Here is a 24,196-nt window from a genome sequence, read left to right on the forward strand (position 1 = left end):
CTATGAGTGGTGTCGCGCGTTGCGCATGAGTGGGACCAGCAGCGAGGGCGGCCCCGCCTGGCGCAGGAACGGATGGGCCAGCAACTCGGCGGCGGTGGCCCGCTGAGCCGGGTCACGCACCAGCATCCGATCGAGGAACGATTGCAGACGTGGCGAGACCTTGTGGGCATTCTTCAGATTCGGTGGCTGCATGTCCCGGATGCGACGCATCGCCTGTAGCGGCGGTTCGTTGAAGAATGGTGGCTCGCCGTCCACCATTTCAATGACCATGATACCCAACGACCAGATGTCCACCTCGGGACCATACGGCAGGCGTGAAATCACCTCCGGCGACATCCAGTAGGGTGTGCCCACCAACGATTTGCGTTTGGGCAGCTCCTGCGACACCTGGGCGCAGAATCCAAAGTCCGACAGCTTCACCCGTCCATCGGCGGCCAGTAGTATGGAGTCCGACTTGATGTCTCGATGGATGACACCCTACAGAGAGATAGAGAGACAAAGAAAGAGAGAAGACAATCAGTTAAATGTGCTCACTCTTTGTGGTTTTCACCCACCATTCCCACACCCAGCCCCACTTGATGCGACCTTTCTGCCAGCCAGCCACTTATCGCATTACCAACAGCCACTGTGGGCCTGACGCCCCAAATGATTCGTTCTTTACTCAGGAAGAACCCAAAGAACTTATCGTAGGAGGGCAGGGCAGGGCTGGGTGCGCGGGTTGGGCTGGGCTGGTCTATTCTTCAGTTACGATTTCACTTTTGCTTGCTGCGCTTAGTTTCGGGTGCTCATTCCACTGTGCGGACGGACAATAACTTCGGTGACAACATTTAGAAATTGAAACCTAAGCGACGCGAAAGCGGAGGCCAAAGAAAGCGCTACAAATGGCAATGGCAGCAGAAGCAGCAGAAACAGCAGCAGCGACAGCGACAGGGCAAAAGAATCGAATCGAATGGAATGGAATGGAAGGGAAAGGAAAGGAAAGGCGCAGCAAATACAGTAAAGAAAGCCCCCAATTGCAGGGGCAGTGGCAGGGTGGTGCCACAGACAATGGGGCGTCTGTCTGCATGCTGGTCACGCACCTGTGAGTGCAAATAGGCCAAAGCCTTCAAGCACTGCTTGCAGACAGTGGCAATCTGCTCCTCATCCATGCGCGAATGGGTGACAATGTCGGTGAGGGCGCCGCCCTCCAGATACTCCATAACAACCCAGAGCTCGTCGTTGACCAGAAAGCTGGAGTATGTCTCAACGATATTTGGATGATGGTAGTCCCGCATGATGACCACCTCGTTGAAGAGCAGCTCGCGTCGTTGCTGCTTGCGCAGGTCCATTTTCTTCACGGCCACCTGGCGACCTGCAAAGCAAAGAAGAAAAAAAAACAAACAAAGAAATCACCAAATCCATTTGGATGCAAGACTATCATAAAGAGGGGGAGGCGTCACACCCACCTGTGGACTTGTCGGTGGCTATGCAGACGGTGCCCGTAGATCCCTCGCCGATTTTGTTGAAATGATCAAGATTCTCGCGCGGATCGCCAGCGGAGACGACCATTTGGAGGGCGGCCCGAAATTGTTCGTGGGTCAGTCGCTGATCCTGCTTCGGCTGCTGCTGGGCGGACGCCTGAGAAGCGGCCAGGGTGGCACTGCTGGCCCCGCCGCTTGAGCTGGAGGCACGGGACGCCGACTTGGCATGGTTGTGTGGATGTTGATGTGGGTGCGGATGCGTCTGGGCGTGGCTATGCAAGGGATTCTGATTCTGGTCGCCCACGCCCACGGACTTTGGCTGGTGCGCCTGTGAAGCGGGGGGATACAGTGGGAAGCCGGTACTGTTTCCGTTGTTCGTGTGTGAGTGGGTGGATCGCGTTCCGCTGGCCACCGAGCCCACAGGCGATGTCTGTTGCGGGATGGCGCCCGGCGGTCCGACGCCTCCCATGGCTCGGTACTGCATATTCGCGCCCTGATCCGTTCGCACGGCCAGCGGACCTGTGGCCGCTCCATTGACGTGCGCATTCTGACTGGAATAGAGCATTGGATGGCCCAGAGGCGGCTGAGGCTTGAAGCCCGTCGCTGGCGTTGTTGTTGTTGTCGCCGCCGTCGACGACGACTCCTCCTCGGGAACGGAGGGTGGTACATTGGCCACGCGACGCACACGCGGCGGACTCGAGCTCCGCAGCGAATTGGAGCGCGCCACATGGGAGGTCTTGGGTAGGACAATGCCGGACGCAGTCATTGGATCCATCAAATGATGTTGCCCGCCAGCACCCAGCATCCCCATCGAGCCGTGCACTCCGCCTGGAGTACCCGGAATCGAACCACCACCGGGACCCCCAACCGAGGCCATCATCATGGTGCTGCTGCTGTTTAGCGATGTGGTGTCCGCCTTATTGTTGTTGTGGTGGGGCCGCACAATCGTTTTCAGGTCGAGAATTTCTGTGGGCGTGATCTCGGAAGGATCGACCAGGGGCAGGGGCCGATTGGTGGACTTGAGGATCTGATTGTTGCCCACAATGGAGGCCCACTGGAGTGGGAGGCCGACATATTTGTTCTCCCGCTTATCGAATCCCGTGTGCACGCGATGCTCAAAATTGCTGGGCATCGAGATCAGAGGTTTCTTCTTCTTCTTGGTGAACATTTTGCAGGGAAATTAGCTGCTGCTGCTACTGCACGGCGTTTAATAGTTTTTACTCGTTCCGTAGCCCCGTTCGCGTTCGCTTTCCCGTTCCCCTTGCAGTTTGTTGACTTTTCTTTTACCGCCCTTTTGCCCGACGACCCGACAATGTCTCTCCAGCTCTCTCGCAGACGCACAAACACACACACACAACCACCGCAATCACCTACACACACGCATGGCGCAGCGGATGCGATTCGGAATTTCGGAATTCTCGATGGCTCTGGCTCTGACTGCCCCAAGGCACTGGTCAGCACATTTTTTGCGGCTTGGAGGCGCACAAGTTAACGGATAGAAAAACACAAACACAATTGGGGAAACAACAAAAAAAATAAATGAAATTAATTCCCGATGATGCCAGATCTTGAATATATTATTTAATTCTGCATGGCATGTTCAATCGATATTTTTGTGCGATATAACGAATATATTTACATTGAAATTACGTTTTCTATCGATGTGCTATCGGAAATGTTCCACCGCCGAGAATTTGATATCGCGGACTATATCGAAGCAATTTTATAAACTTTCTTCATGGTTTATTAGGAATGTGGAGATTGATGAAATTTTTGACATCCTGGCATCCTGTTTGCAGTGACCGATTTTATAAACTTTTTTTTGTATATTTAGTAGGTACAGTCAACACTTCGGAATACTGAAGCAACATTTTCGGATGAACCATTCATTCCGTTGGTCCTTGGCTCGTTGGCTTCAAACAAATTTATTTTTTTCTGAATTCTGAAAATTTTGCCCATACAAATTTCCGCCAATGCACAATATAAATATGTACATACATACATATATATATGTAGATTCCCTACATTGGTTATTTAAATTGGAAAAACAGAAAACAGTAAAAGGCATCATAGGTCATTCTTTTCACAGATTTTTGTAGGTATATTTTGTTTTTTTGTTTTAATTATCATACCGCATATATTTACTTATTTACATTACGATACCGTTTCTTAAAACGAATTCTCTCCGATTTCCACAACTCAGTTTTTCCCGCGACTTACAAATGATCAATTAAAAATTATATTAAAATATTATTACTTTTTCAATATGTATATATGTATGTGTGTGTATGTATATATAAAACATGCGTATAATCATCATAACTGTTTGCTCTGCTCTCTATTATCGCCACTCTGCATCTTGGCCCTCTCTATTTTAATCTTTTTTTCTATCTTTTTACTTATCGTTAGCTATAGGTTTCTTTTATTTTCATTTACGTTTCTAAATAGTTTCTGTTTTCTGTATTTTGTTGGTGTACTGCTGTTGTGGCTGTTGCATCTGCTTCTGTATTCGGAATTCGTTAGTGAATTCCTTTGATAAATCTAAAAATGAAGCACAAAAACTAACACAAAAGTTTTAATGCGGTTCTCATTATTTCTTTCTAAACCTTTCCACTGATTCAAAAACATATCTAAGCAGAGGATGGTCTTTCTCGATTTGCAATATATATGTATATAATAATATAGTTTACTCTCCTTCATTTTCTTTTGCGCTATATCCCTCCTCTTCTTCATCTTGCATCTTCCTCCACCGTTCTCTCCCTCTATATCTCTCTCTCTCTCTCTCTTTACATTTTCACAACATAATTATTACATAATTATAGGTTACTAATTATATTTATAAAATATATATATATATATATATATATGTATCTCATGTATGCATCAAGAAACAATAGTTGCAAATAAAATGACTAAAAATACAATTAAATTGAAATTTACAATTCTGTCGCGTGTACTGTACTGGCAGGTGTATGGGATGGTCCTTGTTCCTTTTTTGGATTGATACGAGGACTACCTACTGTACACTACAACACTGCCCGAAGACCACACACTTTGACGACAAAGATGATGATCCTTTATTCCGGATTCCTGATTCTCTATGTTTTTCATACGCTTTCGGCTTGCCTGCGGCCACATCATACATACACTCACATATATATATATATATATACATATACATATATATATATAAATATACAATAAACATATATAGATATATATTTAAATTTAAATCAACAAAAAAAAACTAGTATAAAAAAGGATCCATTACAAACTAGAGAATAGATACGAGAGCTGCTTGATGAGGACGCAGTATGTGGGTATGTGTGTGCCCATAAAACCAACAATTTAATATAACTTAATAAAATTTTGTGTGTGTTTTAGAGAGAGGACTACGAAATATGGGTTGCCGTTGCCGATTCCGTGCCGTATCTGCATCTGCTTCCGGCTACCAGTTTCGTATGCGTGACTGCGTGTCTCATCATCATCCTCCAGCGATCCTTCACGGCTGCTGTGCTTCAGTCAGGGGTGCTATTGCTTCATTGTTGCTTCGGCGTCGCACCAGTTTGTAGCGGCTGCGCAGGACATGGGGGGAGCTCTTGGCACCGAACCCCGCGACGGAACCGCCTCCTGTTCCTGCTCCCTCGTTATCGTTGTAGCGCTGACGGTAGCTGATTCTCCTGCCACCTCCTCTGTGGCTCCGGTTGCTCATGATGGTGGTGACTCTGCTGCGTGTATACCGCTTGCTGTGCAACACTCCAAACCGCCTCTGTCTGGCCAGTTTGGCGGCTGCCGTGTTGAACATGGTGGCTGTGGTTTCTCCATCCTTTACTGTGTCGCTCCCACCCGTAGAGGCGCTATCCGTGACGCTACGCACGAAACGATATTTGGAAACGTGGGGAGAACTGCTGCTGATTTTGCTCGTGGGGGCGGTCACTCCGACTGCGAAAATCAACTGATGATGCCCCAAGCGTTCTGTCACTGCTTTCGTTGTCCGTCACCAGTTCATCCTCGTCCTCCTCCTCGTCTTCCTCCTCCTGCGGCGCCTGTCCGGTTCGCTTTTCGTCTTCCAGATCCAATCCCATTCGTTGTGCTTGTGGCTGTTCCTGTTCTTCATTCATGTGGTTGTAGTGTGGTCCGCCTAAAGCGATGGCGAGGACGGCGGCGGCAGCCTCAGTAGATGTTGTTTCGGAGGCCTGCGATGCCACTTCTACCGTGGCGGCAAACGGCGCACGGGGGCGCGCATCTTGCGGCGCACCATCTGTGAATTCTGGGCGGCGTTTCCAGCTGGCGGTGGATTGAAGCTGTGAATGTAACGGGATTCGTTAGTGTGTGTGTGGGTACTCTGCAAATGAAATCGGAAGTAGTTCCGGGTTTGTGCAGCACGCGGGGGCTGCGGAGCGAGTATGAAATTCAAATCTTGCGGCCATAAAAAAAAAACGGATCAGCAAATTTGGCGGTAACATAGAAACGTAAAATATCAACGTAATGGAAAAACTGTGAACGCAAAAACACGCGCGCGCGCACACACACACACAAAGATCGTTAAACGTTAATAGCAAACGGATTTTGTTGAACATTGACAAAACATTTAGATGTATGCAGTGTTTGGTGGGTGGGTGGCATCTCTTCAGAACAGAGATATGTAGTTCCATTCGGAGTATCATTTTGTTGTTTTTTTTGTTATTTGTTTGTTTTTTTCTTTTCTGTTAACATACATACATACATACATAACAAACAAACACAACAACAAATATCTTTACAAATTAGTTGTGTAAATGCAATAATAACGGTGAACAGTGCATCTGTGTACAGTTGTTTAGCTGTGTGGGTGTCTGTCTGTGTGTGTGTGTCTAGGTGATTGGCCAATCATTTTGGAAAATTGCAATAGACAGAGAGAGAGAGAACCACCACCAATGATAATGATCCTCTCTCTCTCCTAATCACTTTTCCACTCAGTATTCGTATCTACAGCTCGCTCACGCAGCATTCGCAAGTGCGTACTCTCTCTCTCTCTCCATTCTCTCTCCTTTACTTACGCGAACATATTGGCTGGCGCCGGAGCACCGGCACTAAATTGGAACGGTGCGTTGGCATTTGGCGTTGACTGCAAACAAACAAATAAAAAAAATTCGTGTTTCGGTTTTGTTTTTGTTTTTTCCTTTTTTGTTGGTTTTTTTTTGTCTTTTGTTCAAAGCAAAAATAAAGTTTTTGTTGTTCATGATGAGTGGATGGACGAAGGGTGGGGGAAGGGTTGGGGATTGGGAGATTGCGAATTACTTTCTCAAATGAAAAGTGACATCGGAATTTTGTACATACATACATATATACATATGTATGTTGTGGGTGGGTAGGTGAGTCGGTAGGGTGTGTGCAGTGTGTATGAAAGTGCAGAATGTTCGTCTATTTGTGTGTTACAAGTTTGTGTGTCTGTGTGGGGTTAGAGGTCACACATACAGTGCTGTCAAAAAAAAAAAAATGTATAAAAACGGCATGCATATAATTCAAATATTTATCAGATCAGATTCAATAGCACACGTAGATGTATATATGTAGATCGAATATCGCGACCTCATAGCAAATGTAAAGTTTACCATTAAACAATTTCAGTGAGTTCCACCCTCCTCCCTCCTCCCACTACCTCTAACCCCACTCACCGATACGGTTTGACAAGCACATAACAACACATAAGCAAATGATCGATATATATGTCCATACATACGTAAATTTAATTGTTTAAAATTGTTAAATGTTAATGCCACTGTTAGGGTTAATGTAAATGTTACCTTTAATGGAATGTAAAATGAAACAACTAAAACCAATACCTTTCTTCTATATACAGCTGGTACTATATATATAACTATAGACTACATATTTACAATACTCGCGTATTAAGAGTGCGCATAGGTGATACAAAAATCATTATCGGTTTGGCTTTAGAATCATTTTTTTGTATAGCCTGGCCATCATTTTGGGTTTACCTGCATCTGCATTTGCGGCGGCGATGTGGCGGTAAAATTGAACATTGCCGTACCACTGCTTGCCACACTAGCACCGGGCCCGGTAGCTGCGCCAGAAGGTGGAGCAGCAGCAGTGGCACCACCGAACTGAAAGACGCGCTGCACCGATGCCGTGCCGTAAATGACATATATATATTTTTTATTGTTTTTTTGTTTTTTTTTGTTTTTGAGATTGTTTCAGTGGTGATTAGTAGAATGGATAGTTGATTGATTGATTAATTTGATTTGATTTTGTGTGCCCGTGCGCCATAGAGGTTTTACAGTACAGGGGGAGGGGGTAGGTACAGTGTGTACATAGTAGTAATACATACATGGAGTACGTTATTTTTTTTATTATTTTGTTTTGTTTTTGGTTGTTTTTTTTTTTTTTGTTTTGCCAAAGAACACACACACACACAACAGCGACAACATGAAGATTTTTTTTTGATATCGGTTGGTTTTTGTGTTGTTGAAAATAGAAAGGAGAAAGAAAAAAAAGAAGAATAAATATAAATATAAATACAATACAAATAAACAAATATAAATATAAACAATTAAAGAAATAAATAAATACATAGTGTAAGAAGATCCTTAATTTAAATGGGTCTCCCGCAGGGAGTTATCATGCACAGAAACACATAAAAGAAAAGTTTGGACTTAATTTCGGCCATCTATAAGCTCTATCAAAAAACTCTACGATTAATGTAGGATATAATAAATATTGGCACTGCCGCCCCTTACTGATATATATATTAATAAAAAATTTATTTGTATACGTATTAAGTTACAGGTACAGTTTCAGTTCGTGTCAAAAAATTATGTTCTTTGCGCTATGGCTGAATGGATATGGGTGAGAGGGTAGGGGATATATATGGGATACTTACATCGCCCGATGCTAGGGGATTGGCAATCGCCGAACTGGCGGAAAAGTTAAAGGTAGTCGTCGCCTGTGGTGTTGCTGCTGCGGCGGACACAGTAGCCGAGCCCGTAAAATTAAAGGCCGGCTTTGTGGACGTCGCATTGGCCCCGGTGCCGCCGCCACCACCAAAGTTGAAGGGTCCAGATGTGCCCGCCTGCGGAGAGACGAGAGAGAGAGAGAGCAGAAAGGATGCATTTAGAGAGGATCAGTTATCGAATGGGATTCCGATATACTCACCGACTGGGAAAGAGCCGAGGAGCCTCCAAAGTTAAATGCTGGCTTTGCAGCTGTTGCATTGCTTCCGCCGCCGAATCCTCCACCTCCACCCCCATTGCTGCCACCAAAGGCAGGCGCGATGGCATTGTTGAATATAGGAGCCGGGCCTGATGAGGGCGCTGGCGCAGGCGAAGATTGGGATGCTATCGAGTTACCCGCAAAGCCGAAACCCGTGCTGGGGTGTGCTCCATTACCGCCAAAAGCTGAAGTCGCAGCTGCCGGCGTTGATGCTGGTGTGCTGGCGGTCGATGTACTGCCGAAAGCTGACCCAAATCCACTGCCGAAAACAGAGTTGCTGGACACCACCGTCGGGAGGTTGGTGGTGGTGCTGCTGCTGTCAGTGGCTGTGGCGGTGGCCGGAGCTATGCTGCCATTACTGGGTATGGGGCTAGCGCTGGCACTGGGACTGGGCCAGCCAAAGCTTACGGGCTTTGTCAGGCTGTTTGCGGGAGCACCCGATGCCGCTCTCTTCTCCCCAAAGCTAAACGTCACCGGAGTTGGAGCTGCAGCTGCGGCTGGCGCAGCAGTTGAGGCTGCGTTGGTGCTGCTGCTGAAGCTAATGGACGTGCTGTTATTATTACCCGAGGCTACTGATGTTACTGCTGCGCCAAAGATGGAGGTCGTCGCATTTGAACTCGGCGCTGCCGTCGATGTCGGAGTCTGGCCAAAGAAGAAGGTGCTGCTGTTGCTGCTGGGGGCCAGCTTTTGTCGTGGAGCTAGCTGAAGATGCACTGCCAAAGCTGAACAAGCCTGCCGCTGGCGTTGGCGCTGCAGCAGAAGCAGCAGCAGGAACCAATGCTGGAGCCGGTGTTGCTGCAAACGATGTGCTAGTTGTTGTGGCTGGTCCTCCTGGATTGGTGGTGGTCCCAGCCCCAAAGAAGCCCACGGATGCCGTCGTCACCGTCGGCTGTTGGCTTGTGCTGCTGCTAACGCCGCTGGGCGTGGCGGAGCCAGAGGCAGAGACGGCAGCGCTGAAGCTAAACATTGGCTTCACATTGGAGCTGATCACGCTGGTGGCGCTGGAGTTGCTGCCCGAAGTATGCGTCGAACTGGACACGGCCGATGATGATGAAGGTAATGATGACGGGGCACCAAAGCTGAACACTTGACTCGTGACAGTGGCAGCGGCAGCGGCGGTACCGGTACCGGTAGCGGGAGCGATGGAAGCGTCGCTGCTGGATGACAGCACTGTCGATGTGGTGGTGGTGGGGGCTCTGAATGAAAATTGGCTAGGGGGAGCCGCTGCTGGAACAACTGCTGCCGTCTCGGTTCCCGTGGTGGATGTGGCCTTTGTGGCCGTCGGCATAGCCCTTTAGATCGATCGACTTTGCCTCCTCCTGACTGCTGGTGGTGGTGGCTGGGGCTCCGAACTTGAATCCTCCCATTGAAGCGTTCTTGCTGTCTGCCACATCCTTGCTCTGGCCAAAGCCAAACGAGAACTGAGGAGCAGCGATGTTCGATGTGGACAGGACGGCAGCCGGTTGGACTGACAGTACTGGCTGGACTGGTGCTGCTTCCTTTGCTTTTGGCACAAAACCGAACGTAAACGTGGGCACAGGGTGAGTGGCGTTGGATGAGGATTTGCAGTCGTCGGCTCCCGGCCTCAGTTGCTCGCAGCAGCAGCACTTGGAGAGTGACTGGTCGTTCATAGCCATGCACGTCTCGCACTCCCAGCTGGCTGCCTTCTGGGCAGCCACCAGGTGCTGGAAACCGGCATCCTGTTTAACTCCCGTCTGCTGCTGCTGCTGTTTCTGTTGCTGCTGCTCTGGGGGGAAGCCAAACTTGAAGCTGGTGATGTTACTGCTGCTGCTGGTGCTTGAAGAGACATTGGTTGGAGGATTACTTGTGGAGGAGCTCGAGCTGGACTCGCTGCTGGCATTGGGATTGCGCGACTGGCAGGCGACGCACTCGACGGCTGTCGTCTGATTCATCACCAGGCATGTCTGGCACTCCCATGTGTTGGCCTTGGGCCTGAAGGCCTGCCCAAATCCGGAACTCGAACTGGATGTAGAGAAACCCGATCCGAAGCCAGAGCCAGAGCCGGAGCCGCATCCCGGGCTGTTTGTAATTGAGAAACAGTCGGTGGTGGTGGTGGTCTTGCTGGCCGCTGTAGCAGCTCCCGGGCGTGGCGTCTCACAGGCCACGCACTTGTTGGCCTCATTCTTGTTGGATACCATGCACGTGTCGCATTCCCAGGCACTCGAAGACTTCTTGAAACGATCTCCGAACCCGCTGGCACCCGTGAATGGGACTGTAGCTGGAACTGGAGCTGCAGCTGGTAGAGTAGTCTTGGAAGGCTTTGGCGTCTCGCATGCTGCACACTTAACCAGCTCCGACTTATTTCTGATCATGCACACATCGCACTCCCATTCAGTGGCTGATTTTTTAAACTGCTGGCTAAAGCCTCCTTCCACTCCCACTCCCAGTGTGAATACGGATGATACTTGCTGCTGGCTGCTGCTTGGATTATGTGCAGCTGCTGCGGTGGTGGGGCCGTTCATAAATGGCAGAGACTCTTGCTGCTGTTGCTGCTGCTGCCTCTCCAATGAAGCTGGCTCTGTAAAGGAGAAATCGCGCGTGATCCTCGTTTGATGTGCAGTTCCACCTTGAATCCTTGCACTTTCCTCCAGTATGGGTATGGGTTCTCCAAAATCGAAGCCACGTCCTGATACGCTGCTAGGCTGAAACGCAGCATGAGCTGCAGCTGTAGCTGGTGCTGCTGCTCCAGAATTCACATTGGCACACACAAAATTAACCGCAGGCATAGGGAATGCTGTTTGGGGCGGCTTGGGACGCATCTGAAGATCCGCCGTTGTGTTCGCTGCCACCAATGGCATCGTTGGCGGCGGCGGCTTGATGACCAAATCAAATGTCGGTGTATTTGCCATGGCCGGGAAGTTGATCGTCGGCAAGTCGAGTGGTTCGGGTGCCAGTTCGGTATCTTCGCGCGGCTCCTTGCGCGCCGACTGATGACTCAGTCGGGAACGCATCTTGTTCGTGTGACTATTATTGTTATTATTATTGGTGTGACGGGCTGGCAGAGCCGCCAGGGCCATTGAGGTGGACCCACCGGCCGATGATGCATTTGGCTTGTAATTCAAGAGCAAATCCTTCGAACACTGGCTGACACGATGCAGGCGACGTCGTTCGAGTATGTGCTGCATGGTGGGTGCCAGCAGACTTTGTGGCTGCTGTTGCTGCTGATTTTGCTGCTGCTGTTGCTGGTCTGTGTGCAGCATAGAACGATTGGGCCGGCTATAGGGATTGCTGGTGCTACGCTGCAGCTGCTGCTGCTCCTTTAGGGTGTTGCCAAGCCGCTTAACATCAATCAGTGGCGTGGAGTAGCTCTCCAGCAGGCTCAGGATGCGACGTGTGGTGCTTGAGAGGGACATGCTGTCCACGACCGATTCGTTTGTTATCTCTGGTTGCTTGATGATGGGTTGATTGCTGCTGGGTTGCATGGCCAATGGCTTCATGCCGCCGTAACCGGCATTGGCGGGACTGCCAACTGCCGATGTCACCTGATGGGCGGCCGGCGAACTGCCTCCAGAGTTCATGGCCAACGAGGAGGAGGAACCACCACCAACAGCACTCTGCCCAAAGATGCGATTGTGTGCCGAATTGCCGCCGAATGTGGTCTGGCCCTTGTAGAAGGGCGAGCTAGATGTTGAACCGGACCCACAGGCCGAGGCGGAAGCACTGCGTGTCAACAGCCGGCTGTCGCTCAATGCCGAGGAGCTGCCATAAATGGAGGCATTGAAGCGCTGCCGCTTGTTAAGCGAGTTTAGCGAACAAGTCGAGTTGTGGTGCGGCGGCTGGGCCGAGCCGCGTGTAAATATTGACTTTGCGCTCTGCAAATTCCCATAGAACGATAGATTGCTGTTGCTGTTGTGATGATAGGGATAGGAGTCGCCACCCTCTACTCCCTCCGGATATTCATTCAGTTCGCTCTCCAAATCTGCTGCTCCTGATGCGCCTGTCGCTGTGGCGGCGCCTCTCTTCGATTTGATAATGTTGTTGTTGTTGCTGCTGCTGATATTATTATTGGATTTGCAGATATTCAGCAGCCGCTCAATCCGCTCATTCTCCGACTGTACCACATCGCGACATGTCTCACGGGCCGTGGCCGTCTGCCCCACCAGCAGAGGGGGTCTCTTGTGGTTAGCCAATGGCATGGCGGACAAATTGCTGCTAGTTTGCGTTTGTCCAAAGCTGAAGCTGCGACTGCGTGGATGCTCTATGGCTGGTATGTTCAGCGATCGACGTATACTGCAACGAGGACAGCGGGGAATAGCGATGGTAAAATCTCTAGCTAGTAACGACAACGGGCAGGTGCCAGAGGACAGGGGGTTTGGTCAGGGATAGAGAGAGAGAGGCTCACCTGACTGGCAGATCTCCTGTGGTGGCCTCGGCGGCCGTCTCGTTGCCCGCAAAGAAATTGTAGCCCGACTCACGATGCTGCCGCTGGTGATAGAGGTTCAAGTGGGTGCGACGATGCGGGGCAACGCCACCCGGATTGGAGCCACGGCTATGGCTGCGGGTGCCTTCCACTACCTGAGAGTTGCCTGAGGTGAATAGTTGGCCGCCGGAAGCGACAGCGGCGGGCGTAGAGGAAACCAGTGGCAATGGCAGTCGCCGCATGCTTGGCAAATTGACGCTTATCTCCAGCTGGAAAATCATTTGAGATTCGAGATTATGAATAGAATATAAAGAATAGGGAACATCGAATGGGAGAGGAGGGGCAGGGGGGAGATTTCACTCACTTCCACACGTCGACGCTTAGTCGGGGCAGAGATGGACGCTTGTGCTGGACCATCGTCATCCTCCTCCTCCTCTTCGTCACCATCTCCCACATCGTCGTCATCTTCATCAAAATCATCATCGGCGGCAATCGCAGCGCGCCGTTTGCGCAAGAGGAACACATTGTATTCGCTGCGTCGCGTCTGCTCATCCTCGGCAACCAAGTCATGCTCGGCTATGTTGTCGGCCAGGGCCACCTCCTCGTAGTCCAGACCTCGTGCAGCGGCACCATCATCCACATCGGGTAGCAGGCCTCCAGCGGGTGAATCCTCGCCATCTGGTTCGGCCAGCTCTATGCGACGGCGTCCACGTTTCCTTTTCGTTAGAGACGTTGTTCCCGTTGTTCCTGTTCCATTCTGTTGTTGTTGTTGTTGTTGTTGTTGCTGCTCCTGTTGCTCCTGTTCGGCCTCCAAGGCCGCCTTGGAGGTTGGCGAGAACCATGACGATGGCAGGATATTTGAAACGCGCAGCTTCACCCTTCCCATGAGAGACTGGAACGAAACGGTTCATTTCCAGCATAAGTAAGTAATTTCGCGCGAATTTCGATATCTGCTCCGACTGGTAAACTGTAACTGTACTTACTTTGCGGGAGACGAGGGGTGTGCCGGCAGCAGAATCATCTTCGGCCCCCTCCTCGGCCTCGGTCGCTTCCTGAAGTGGCGTGAGCGGATGTGTGCTCCCTCCCGATCTCGTGCTGAATGTTGTGGCTTGGTTTCGTTGCAGCTGCAGTTGTTTTTTTGTTTGGTTATTTTGGTGTGGACTATCCTCATTATCCGACATTATTGGATTTTAAGCCGGCGATGAAACACGGCACGACACACAAAATGAAAACTAACCAAAAAGAAACTAACACACGCCCACACACACACACCACACACACGCGCTAACGCGCAAAACAACAATAAAAAATAAAAAAAGAAATATAAACGGAACACACTGTTGCAATCCTGGGTGAGTGTGTTCAATGTGTGTGTGTGTTACGCACGCCGTGTCACTGTATTGGTTTTCTGTCGACGAGATTCCACACACGCGGCGATTTTTTTTCTTTTAAATTTTTTTCTCTCGATCTTTTTTTTGTGTGTCTTTGCACTTTGGCGCCAGAAAGTGCAGCAGCTCTGAATGTATTTATTTATTTATCCATCCATCACACGGCAAATATATGTATATTCCTCTGCAAGCACAAGAGACGCGGTTAAATGAGATTCACATCGGGATTATAAATTGTAAAGAAAATTCGGTACATATATGATGTATGTGCATATGTATGTGGTAAATTGTTCGTTTTTCACGTCTCGATCAAATGAGGATTATGTTTATTGCGGACTCAATTTCGTCAGTGAACCAAATATGGCAAAACGGGCGGGGGGTTCTTTTTTTTACATATATATATATATTTTTTTAGCTTGGCGGAGGCCGCTGCCTGCCGACTGCTGTTGCTTGGGTTTCTGCTTGGATCCACGCTTGGCGCTGCGCCGGATAACACACTAACCGCACGCCGCGCTAAGAGCGTTTTTGCTATTTTCCTTTTTGCTTTGCCCTACCGCCTGCCTGTTTGATTTCGTCCTACAATCGCTTCGTTTTTTTTTTTCGTCTTGTTTTTTTCTTTTGCAATTCTTTTATACACCACACACACACACGCGCGCGCGAGATACCCAGCTATGGCATTCGCCTGCAAGCAAACGCACTCATTTGGTTTCAAAATGCTTGAGTTGTACAGCCAGAGACGCAACGTATGCCCTGCTATTCTCAAATCATTTTAGCTGCACGCACTGCCAACCGGATTTGTGTCGCAAAACATCTTTAATTAAATTAAATTTAATTTAATTTTTTCACAAAAAAAAGCACGATTTGAGAAAAACGCGTGTAGCTAATGCGACGAGTAGGAGCAGCTCATGCACAATCAACGAGTCAAATGACGACGAGTGTGTATCGATAGACGATAGAACGACATCCAAACCATAAAAGGGAGTTTAACGAACGGAAAGGCCTTGTCTAATGTATAAACAGCAGTCGGGGCCAGCACTTTTTGTTTCCGTAAGTCGGCTTTTGAGCTTTGATTTGGCTATAAGAAAATCTCGCCCAACATCGCACATAAATATCGAAATTGATAAAACGCCAAGAAAAAATTTTCATCGATATATATTATAGCTCCTTTTCTGCGTTTAGCACATCTCTAAACACTAACACTAGTTCGGACACAATTTTTATTTATTGGCAATTATTTTAGATCCAAGAATAGGACATAAATCGAAAGAGTGCAGTCCTTAAGCGCAGCGCAGCGTGCAGTGCGGAGCGTTCCGAATCCGATTTCAGTTACGAGTGTGTGTCCCGTCCCTATAGCAAACCCATAGTCGCGGCACCATGAGCGTGTTGGCGTATCCACGTACAAACGATGAGGAGATTTTTCGTCACTGCACAAAGGATTGTGGCGTCGTTACGGCCACGGAGGACTTCCAGTATTTCGCCCTGCGCTGCATATTCTGCAGCGAAAAGTTTCTCTACTTTGATTCATTCATCAGCCACATGCAAACGGTGCATCTGGGCACCGAGGGGCACGTACCCACAGCAGCCAGCCTCACCCTCAGCTTTGGTGAGCCCATGTCCCTGTCGATGGACGAGGATGCCCTGCACCAAGGAATCCATCATAGAAATGGCCACCACTTTGACGAGATCGAAGACTTGACCGATGCGGACACAGCTCTGCTAGAGCCCCAAATGGTCATCAAACAGGAGCTGCCCGAACCGCCCTGTAGCGATGACGACGACGGCGACGCGGATCCTGATGAAGATGAGGATTTGCTCCGTTTGCCCGCAGACGAAGACGACTCGGAGGCCATTGACGACGAAGAGGCCATCCTACCCGAAAGCGATATGCCTGAAATTATACCGAGACCTCGCCCCCGCATGAAGGTGACCAAGCCGCGTGTGGATGTCAAAAACGAACCCATCACCGCCGACGGTGACTCGTCGATGGACGATTATGCCGACCACGATCGGAGCTATATGGGCGACAACGACAATGACAATTCGGGCGAATATTTGGACTACAGCGGCGGCAGCAGCAGCTTCAATACAGCACCGAATCAAACTTTCCCCGGCAACGAATCATCCGATTTTCTCAGCTACGACGAGATGGTCGAGGAGTCCCTCCTGGGGGTACGTTGCCTGCACCAAAGCATTTCCGAACTGCTTGATTCTAATTAGAATCCTAATCCCTAATCCCATTACTTAGCGGGATCGTGAGCTTACGATGCACATCAAGGATCGCAAGATGATCCAATTTCTCATACAATCATATCAGCGAAATCCGTTCCTGTGGGACCACAGCGATGCCCAGTTCCGGGATCGTGTGAAGCGTGCCCGCTTCCTCGATTGGATTGTACTCGAGTTTCAGGGTCGTTTTAACATCTCCCTGGCCAAGGATGCCATCACCAGGAAGTGGGACAATCTGCGCACCGTTTACAAGCGCGAATGCAATCGGATGGCCCTCGAGAAGACGAACATCAGTACGCTGTGGTACTTCAAGGAGCTGCATTTCCTCAACGAGGTCTACAGCTACAATTCCAAAATGTCCGATGCTGTTGTCAAGGTGAGTGTTGGCTTACCCCATTGCAATCCCCCGCCGCCTGTAAGATTAGCACCTGTGTTTCCATTAGAAACTTGAGCCATTGATGTAAACATCCTCTTGGCTATACATAAACAATAATCATAATAATAATAAATAACAAATCGTCTCCCCGCCGCCCCCGTTCCGTTCGTGTTTGGGTTCTGTCTTTCTCTCTCTCTCTCTATCTCTCTGTGCTTCTTTATGATTTAGGAAACGTCATACCGTCGCCGATTTTCAGCCATTTGGAACGACACATCGACTGCGAAATTGCTGAACATGGTGAAGCGATATCAGTGCTTCTATAATCGCTTCGATCCGGACTACCGCAGCAAGGAGCGTCGCGGCGAGGGACTGCACCAGATGGCCATGGAGCTGCAGCAGCTGATTGATGTGAGCACCATTCAGATATCGAAGCGCATCTCGCAGCTGCGCTTTGACTACTCCAAGCAGAAGCTGGAGCGCCTCAATTGCGATCGGGCCGGTCGCAAGTTCATACCGAATTACATCTACTACGATCAAATGAACTTCATGGACGACGATATACCGCCGTTCAAGTGCCAGCACTGTGCAGAGATTGTGCAGACGCTGCGCGAACTCGACCTGCATATGCTCACCCACCAGCCGAGCCTCGGCGGCGGTTACTATTGCAATGTGTGCAACATTCAGTTCACCAGCGCCGAGGAGTTCGAAAGCCACAAGCAGTTGCATCTGGGCGCCGGCACCGAGGGCAAATTCAATTGTGAACTGTGCACGGCCAGCTTCCGGGAGAAGTCCAACTACGATGAGCATTTGAGGCGCCACAACGAGGAGCTGTTCCTGCCAACGCTGGCGCTCAATCTCAATCACAGTATACTGGAGTCATCGGGTCCCGCCGATTCTGGTTCGGGTTCGGGTTCTGGTTCTGGCAGTGCTCGCAAACGGCGCCGTCGTAGCGGTGTCCAATCGTCTGACGAGAATGTCGAGGATCAGGATGACCAGCAGGACGGACAAGCAGACGGAGAGCTGAAGCCGTTTGGATGCGGTGTGTGCCAACGGAGCTTCGCGACGCCCGGCCACCTGAATGCCCATCGCATTGTGCATCAGGATGAGCGGGAGCGCTCGTATAAGTGCGACTATCCGCAGTGCAACAAGTCATTTATGGCTCGCAACAGCCTGTTTGAGCACCTGAAGTTGCACTACAGCAACGAGGAGTTCAAGTGCGACATCTGCGGCAAGACCTTCAAGTCCACGAAGAACCTGCAGAATCACAAACAGATCCACGACAAGGTCAAGCGATATGTCTGCCAGATATGCGGCTCGGCATTTGCCCAGGCCGCCGGCCTCTATCTCCACAAGAGACGACACAATCGGCCCAATGGTGCTGTTGGTGCTGTTGGTCGATCGGGTCGTAGTAGCCTGTGAGAGGGACGAGAACGGGATCGGATCAAAACCAAGGCTGGAACTGTTCGCAATCGTGGACGGGGTCGAGGAAGCGCCAGTGGTCGTCATGTCAAATAGGTTCTTAAGAAACTTTCAACGTCCTTCAATTTGCCAACTAACAAGGCAGCTAGCTAGCTTTTTTCTTATTTAACCTTAGCTACCACTTACCATGTATTTTACACTTATTTAATATTAGTTTAATTAGGCATTTAGTTTGTTCAACTGAGCGCTGGTACCTGCGGTACTTAAACGAAAAGTATTTCCCACCACCATCACCACCAGCACCACCACAACACAGCACAACACAACACAACACAACAACAATACAAACCAACAAATAAAGGATATTGAATCCCCAATCCTAACTATATTTAAGCCTAAAGTCGTACACGTGTTCCCTCCATCGTCATCATCATTATCATCATCAGCATCAGGCAGACATTATATTGTACTTATTGTCCATGTTGGGTAGACATACAAACTCCCTTGACAGATTCGAATTAATTATTATATACACATTCCTATGCCACCCCCCGGATCACCCCCCCGTAAAATTGCAGAGTGTGTGCGCGCGCGTCGAAACATTCCAGAACTAAGTATTTTATATAAAGTATTCTATGTATCGTAACTATGTACGTATTATGTATAACGAGCGATGGTTCCATCCTCAGCACAGGATGGGACGGAACCCTCGCTCTCACAATTACCAGCAATATCTAATTTAATAAGTTCTACAAAATCAACACAAAACAAACAACAAACACAACATCATGTACAGAATGTTTAGGGAGCCATAAGGCATCATCAAAATTACACAAAAGGATAGAGCCTCAGATGAATAGATGGAGATTCGATTCGATTTATTCTATTGGATAATCGCAAAAGGAATTGCAATTGAATTAAATTTTAGAATCATAGCTTGAAATATTTAAATTAATTGCTAGAATTATAGTTTGAAATTTTTCATTAAATTAATTTCCAGAATTATAGTTTGAAATTTTTCAATTCATTTTTTTGTAAATTATATTCCTAAAATCTGTTTTGCCTGAGTACTAATCTTTTTAATCAGTCTTTTAATTTTTGGATGGTTCTGAATTACAGTCGACCTTTTTTAAAACTCAAACTCCAACCCCCGCCCCCCCAAATCTGCCATTAGAGAAATTATACTTTTAGAAAATAAATCCTGAGATATCTGCAGTTTCCAGAAAATTATTTATACATCATTCGACTCACCGAAAGACTTCCATTTTATTAACACTAATCTAAGAATAATCAAACATTTGAACACACACTATTTAAGTCGAAAATGTTTGTAATTTTCCAAACAATTTTTTTTGGATAATGGAACTGAGTCTTGAAAGAGCTAAGGATATGGCTTGGAACATTGACATTTAGTTTAATTCAGTTTCTTTTGGGCTTGGAAAAAGTTCGATTAAAATCCCCCACAAAACAAATTTCGATGCTATTAAAAATATAAATGGGAAAAACTGGCTGGAAAAAAAAATAACTTAAATGTCTACCATTTTAGAGACAGAGCAGGGAAGGAGCTTCAGTGTTTAGATGGATTAATAAACCCTTAATATTAATACGTGAGGAGTGCGCAAATGTGCGCTGTAATGGATTGCCTTATGGCCGCCTCCTGATATCTTCACTGTACAACCAACGACTGACTGAATCCCGAGTACAGGGCGTAGGGAAATTAAAGGTTCAATCTAAACATGACTATGTAAATATGTAATTTGAGATTATGCACACGCTGTACACCACCTGCTAATTGATTATAGCAGCTAAATAGGCCTATATATATATATATGAACCCTAAGCAATCAGATCCAGAGACACACACCCATACACAGACACACACACGCATACAATATGTAGAATAAAATAAGTAAATCCAACTAATGGCCGTAGTCCCCTAAACTTGATTTAACTAACTGAAAGGTAACTAAACTATATGTATTTTATATCTCTGTATTGTCTAGTGGAATACAGTTATTGGCGTACAGTCATTGAATAGGACTAGGACCTTCTTCATTTAGCACAATTCACAGACTTTTTGAACCAAATTTTCCCCCGGATTCATGCGTATTTGCATTTCGCTTTCAAACTAATAAGAAAACACAATATAGAATATTTATGAATACCTTGGTCTCTGGCTTATCAAAAAGGGGCGTAGTCAGCGTAACTGATAGGAAAGGAGAGGCTGAGGCCGGATGCTTTAGATAGCCCTTAACTACGGTCTAGTCTCTGAGTTTCAACTTCAAACCCAAGCCCAAATCTCAACTTAACATTTACTGCAGCAAAATAAATAATACATTTTTTATTTACTGTATTAATTTTGTATCCTTGCTTAGAATTCGAATGGGGCACTCCTCCATCGGTGTATTCTGCGGTGTATAATTCGGCTCGTTCGCCCCCAAAAGTAAGTTATTCTTTCTGGTTTTTTTTGTTTGTTGTTTTGCGGCTAATGCCAAGATAAGTTGTGAAATAGCTGAAAGCAAACAAAAAGTAGTTTGCCCGTAGGAGAACATTTGCATATGATTTGGGGGATCATAATCACGAGAAATACAAGAGCAAAGGGTGTAACAAAAGTGCGCTTCCATACGAACCAGAGAACATACAACAAAACATTGCAAAATAAACCTTTTCTGTCTGAAAAAGGGACAAACAATATGAATGAGAATATATTTGATCCATTAGGTGTAAGAAGCGAAGCGGCGCGGCGCCATCTGATTATGTAAATGTAAATCAAGAATAACAAAAACAAATGAAATTACATTTTTATTTATACTAGCAATATCGAATCGAATGAGATTTTAGTGCGGATACATACCAATGTAATGTACAAGCTTACATACAATATTCGAAGCATTCTCGAATAAAATAGGTTTAAATCAGTAAACAAAAAAAAAAAAACAAAACCCACACACATTAATTGTTTTCTTTACGCTTTTATGGCACCGACATACATACACCCTCAGCAGGCCGCACGCAGACCGAACCATGATCAGGCCCGATTCTAATCAGCTGCTGTATATGGTTGTTGTCGCACGTCTGGGTAGCTGGCTAGCAGCTACTACTACGATTCCTCATGCTTTTAGTTCCTGGAAACACAAACGCCACAGGAAAGTCACAGAGCTGGCCAGAGTTAATTCCATACTGCGTCACAGTTATCGCTAATTGGAGACTAAAGTTTTGGCCAGCCTTAGGCGAAGACGCAGAAAACGATCACACTGATGGGGCGTGGGCCAGCCATGGTGCCTAGGCCTCTTCCCCACCCCACCCCTTTCACAATTTCTGGGGAAGCAGTGTGCCAATTTTTGATTTTTACTGTGATAATTAGCACCGTCGGGGCTGTGATCGATTCGATCAATTAGCAACAGCCAAGCCCCCTCGGCGTTGCCCGGCCAGTTCCATGGCTCGCTCTCTGTGGACTGTATCTCTTGGAAGTTCTGTTTCTGGGAGAGCTTTCACTGTACGAGCTGAAATTTCTATAATTTCGGGTAAACACATTAATCAGCGAATACATACACACATGTGCGTATAAGCATATGGTATGTACGCACATAGATTAGATTAGGAAAAGTGAAAAAAAACTGATTTCAAAATTTGCTTTCGATTTGGTGTGCTTATTTTTTGTTGTTTAATCATTGCATTACTCATCAACAATTAAATTCGAGTGCAACGTTTTTTTTAGCATGCGGCTATATCTCATATAATCGATATAAAAACAACAACAAATTTAGAACAGAATTAATGAGAAATTAGTTCAGGTTTGTTCGGCTGCAGACTGCAGGTTCAATGTTCCGTCCGTGTTGTGTTGGGACGTTTTGCGTGAGCAGAAAACGCAGAGAAAACTGAAGCGACTGGCGACAGGATCAGCGGAGATGTTGATCGATCGTTGACTAGATTCCTAAATAAGCTCGCCGTGCTCGTTCACCTTGATTATGCGCACCCGGGCATGACGTTCGGAGAGCAGCTGGTCGATATTCTTGCCGGTACTTGTGCTGGTGTCGCCCTCGCCATTGGCGAACAGTCCCAGATTGTCCTTAATCAGGTGATCGACCGCACAGCCGTCGCACTGGAGAATCACAACGCCGCTGTAGTAGGCCTCCTCGCTAATGGTCTTCGTGTTGCGTGTGTTGCACAGCTTGCAGCGGTAGACCAGCTCCATGCGACGCTGCATGCGGCGGAACCGCTTGAGCGTTGTGGGTGATAGTGAACCGCTTTGCTGGGCAACCGCCGAGCGGCCAATGTCGAACGGCTTGGCCGTAAACTGACAGGCGTCGAGGATGGAACGCGGTATGGATAGCGGCGATGGGCGGGCATCTTTCAGCGCTTTGTCCGCATCGGCAAGGGGCAGGCTGGGGTCCACAACCGCCGGCTGCTGTGTGGCATTGAGGATCGCGTTCTGTCCATTTTGGCGCAAGTAGTTCAAAGTACGCGATGTGAAGATGTTGCGCAATGCGTTCATCTTACATCAGTCTCTGCATAATAACGGCGATGGGATGGATTTTAATATTTAACTGACTGGCCTGTTCTATTCGTCAATACGGGCGACACTAACACGCATGCCACGTGCCGTTATAATTAAAGTTTGTGCCAAAGTTTGTTTTTATTTGGTCCTAGAGGTGTCAAACCATCGAGGGCACTATCGATAGTGCTATCCGCTACTATCGACGGTGTTGCGACTATCATGATAGTATCGAGCTACAGTTGTTGCGCTTTTGATATGTTTGGATTGGCTGCTCTAAAATACGAAGACAAATTTGTAAACAAATCGACAGGTGGCATCTAATTTTTACAATTGACAAGTTCCTAAAAGGTTTCAATAGTTTTTAATAATTATGTGAGCCCGATACTATTACGATAGTATTGATTTTTTTTTTCAAAACATCCAACGTTGATATTCCTCGATTTTGATATTCCGTTTAATATTACTAGCTAGTTGGCCCTTTCAGCCCTAAACAAATAATTTTATCCAATTCCTCAAAAAATTTTGTTCAGGATTGGCTATTTTTCAGAACTATTTTTCATTGGATTGTTTACATAATAAAGTTCAAACAAAAACGGCCAAAGCATAAAACGTAAATGTGACGTCAATGTGCAGTCAACCAAGTTTCTGGTCTAGGTATATATTTATACCATATTTCCTTTAATGGATGTTAAATTTGTTGTTCCAAGCTGCTTTAAAACATTAATATTGCATTTTTCTTAGATTGGCATGTTTTTTACCTATTAATGCATATGTTTTTTGTTTTATAAATACATTTATCCCGGTTCCGATACCTATTATTGGTACCCGCAAGCTGCAACATTTCGTTAATATCTTTACCGGCCGCGCGCGGGGGCCCCCGCCCCGCCCCGGGGGCCCGCGGCCCGCGGGCGGGCGCCCGCCCTCCACCCCCCCCCCGGCAAAGCAGAGACTGAATTTGTGAGCGAAAAATGTCAGTATTTTTTGTGCGCTAAATGGAGTTTGGCGGTCATTTTGAAAAGTATCTTAATATATTGAAAAATAAATATTTGATTTGTTTTGTCGGTGCTGTCCAGTGTGACTGGAACCTCAGAAATATACCGTAATATACCAAAAAATTGTTTAAATATACTATTATACACCCAGAAAGTGTTAAAAGAATGAACAACTTGAGTTAAGCCGGGTATATTCTCCTTGTAGACTACCTGTGTTCCTACAAACAAAGCCCTGGTATACCTC

General features: G+C 47.3%; 4 protein-coding genes across 4 annotated transcripts; 1 reads left to right on the forward strand and 3 right to left on the reverse strand.

Annotated features, from left to right (window-relative positions):
* LOC111072457 (serine/threonine-protein kinase PAK mbt) lies at positions 1-3,038 on the reverse strand. Its single transcript, XM_022364344.2, has 3 exons — positions 1,446-3,038; positions 1,080-1,351; positions 1-477 (listed from the first exon to the last, which is right to left on the reverse strand). Exons 1-3 carry the CDS (start codon positions 2,626-2,628, stop codon positions 1-3), a joined length of 1,932 nt encoding a protein of 643 aa, XP_022220036.2. The 5' UTR covers positions 2,629-3,038.
* Positions 3,039-5,662: 2,624 nt separating this feature from the next.
* On the reverse strand, positions 5,663-15,332 carry LOC111072471 (nuclear pore complex protein Nup153). Its single transcript, XM_022364379.2, is given in 9 exon segments — positions 5,663-5,764; positions 6,500-6,567; positions 8,344-8,532; positions 8,616-9,359; positions 9,361-9,966; positions 9,968-12,923; positions 13,036-13,322; positions 13,418-13,945; positions 14,037-15,332. Coding segments are annotated over 9 exon segments (5,670 nt in total). The 5' UTR covers positions 14,235-15,332; the 3' UTR covers positions 5,663-5,670.
* Positions 15,333-15,624: 292 nt separating this feature from the next.
* On the forward strand, positions 15,625-19,442 carry LOC111072473. The gene is made up of 3 exons (XM_022364380.2): positions 15,625-16,610; positions 16,687-17,043; positions 17,272-19,442. Exons 1-3 carry the CDS (start codon positions 15,816-15,818, stop codon positions 18,460-18,462), a joined length of 2,343 nt encoding a protein of 780 aa, XP_022220072.2. The 5' UTR covers positions 15,625-15,815; the 3' UTR covers positions 18,463-19,442.
* Positions 19,443-22,102: 2,660 nt separating this feature from the next.
* On the reverse strand, positions 22,103-23,134 carry LOC111072474. The gene has a single exon (XM_022364381.2). It carries the CDS (start codon positions 22,955-22,957, stop codon positions 22,397-22,399), a length of 561 nt encoding a protein of 186 aa, XP_022220073.1. The 5' UTR covers positions 22,958-23,134; the 3' UTR covers positions 22,103-22,396.
* Between the last annotated feature and the right edge of the window lie 1,062 nt (positions 23,135-24,196).

This window comes from Drosophila obscura, unplaced genomic scaffold (genome assembly GCF_018151105.1).
Source record: "Drosophila obscura isolate BZ-5 IFL unplaced genomic scaffold, ASM1815110v1 contig_165, whole genome shotgun sequence".
Classification (NCBI taxonomy): Eukaryota; Metazoa; Arthropoda; class Insecta; order Diptera; family Drosophilidae; genus Drosophila; species Drosophila obscura.

Coding starts and splice junctions, on each gene's coding strand:
- LOC111072457 (XM_022364344.2), bottom strand. CDS start 2,628: ATGTTCACCAAGAAGAAGAAGAAACCTCTGATCTCGATGCCCAGCAAT. Junction 1,352..1,445: donor AGCCACCGACAAGTCCACAG/GTGGGTGTGACG, acceptor TTTGCTTTGCAG/GTCGCCAGGTGGCCGTGAAG. Junction 478..1,079: donor TGGCCTATTTGCACTCACAG/GTGCGTGACCAG, acceptor ATCTCTCTGTAG/GGTGTCATCCATCGAGACAT.
- LOC111072473 (XM_022364380.2), top strand. CDS start 15,816: ATGAGCGTGTTGGCGTATCCACGTACAAACGATGAGGAGATTTTTCGT. Junction 16,611..16,686: donor TCGAGGAGTCCCTCCTGGGG/GTACGTTGCCTG, acceptor CCCATTACTTAG/CGGGATCGTGAGCTTACGAT. Junction 17,044..17,271: donor TGTCCGATGCTGTTGTCAAG/GTGAGTGTTGGC, acceptor TTTATGATTTAG/GAAACGTCATACCGTCGCCG.
- LOC111072474 (XM_022364381.2), bottom strand. CDS start 22,957: ATGAACGCATTGCGCAACATCTTCACATCGCGTACTTTGAACTACTTG.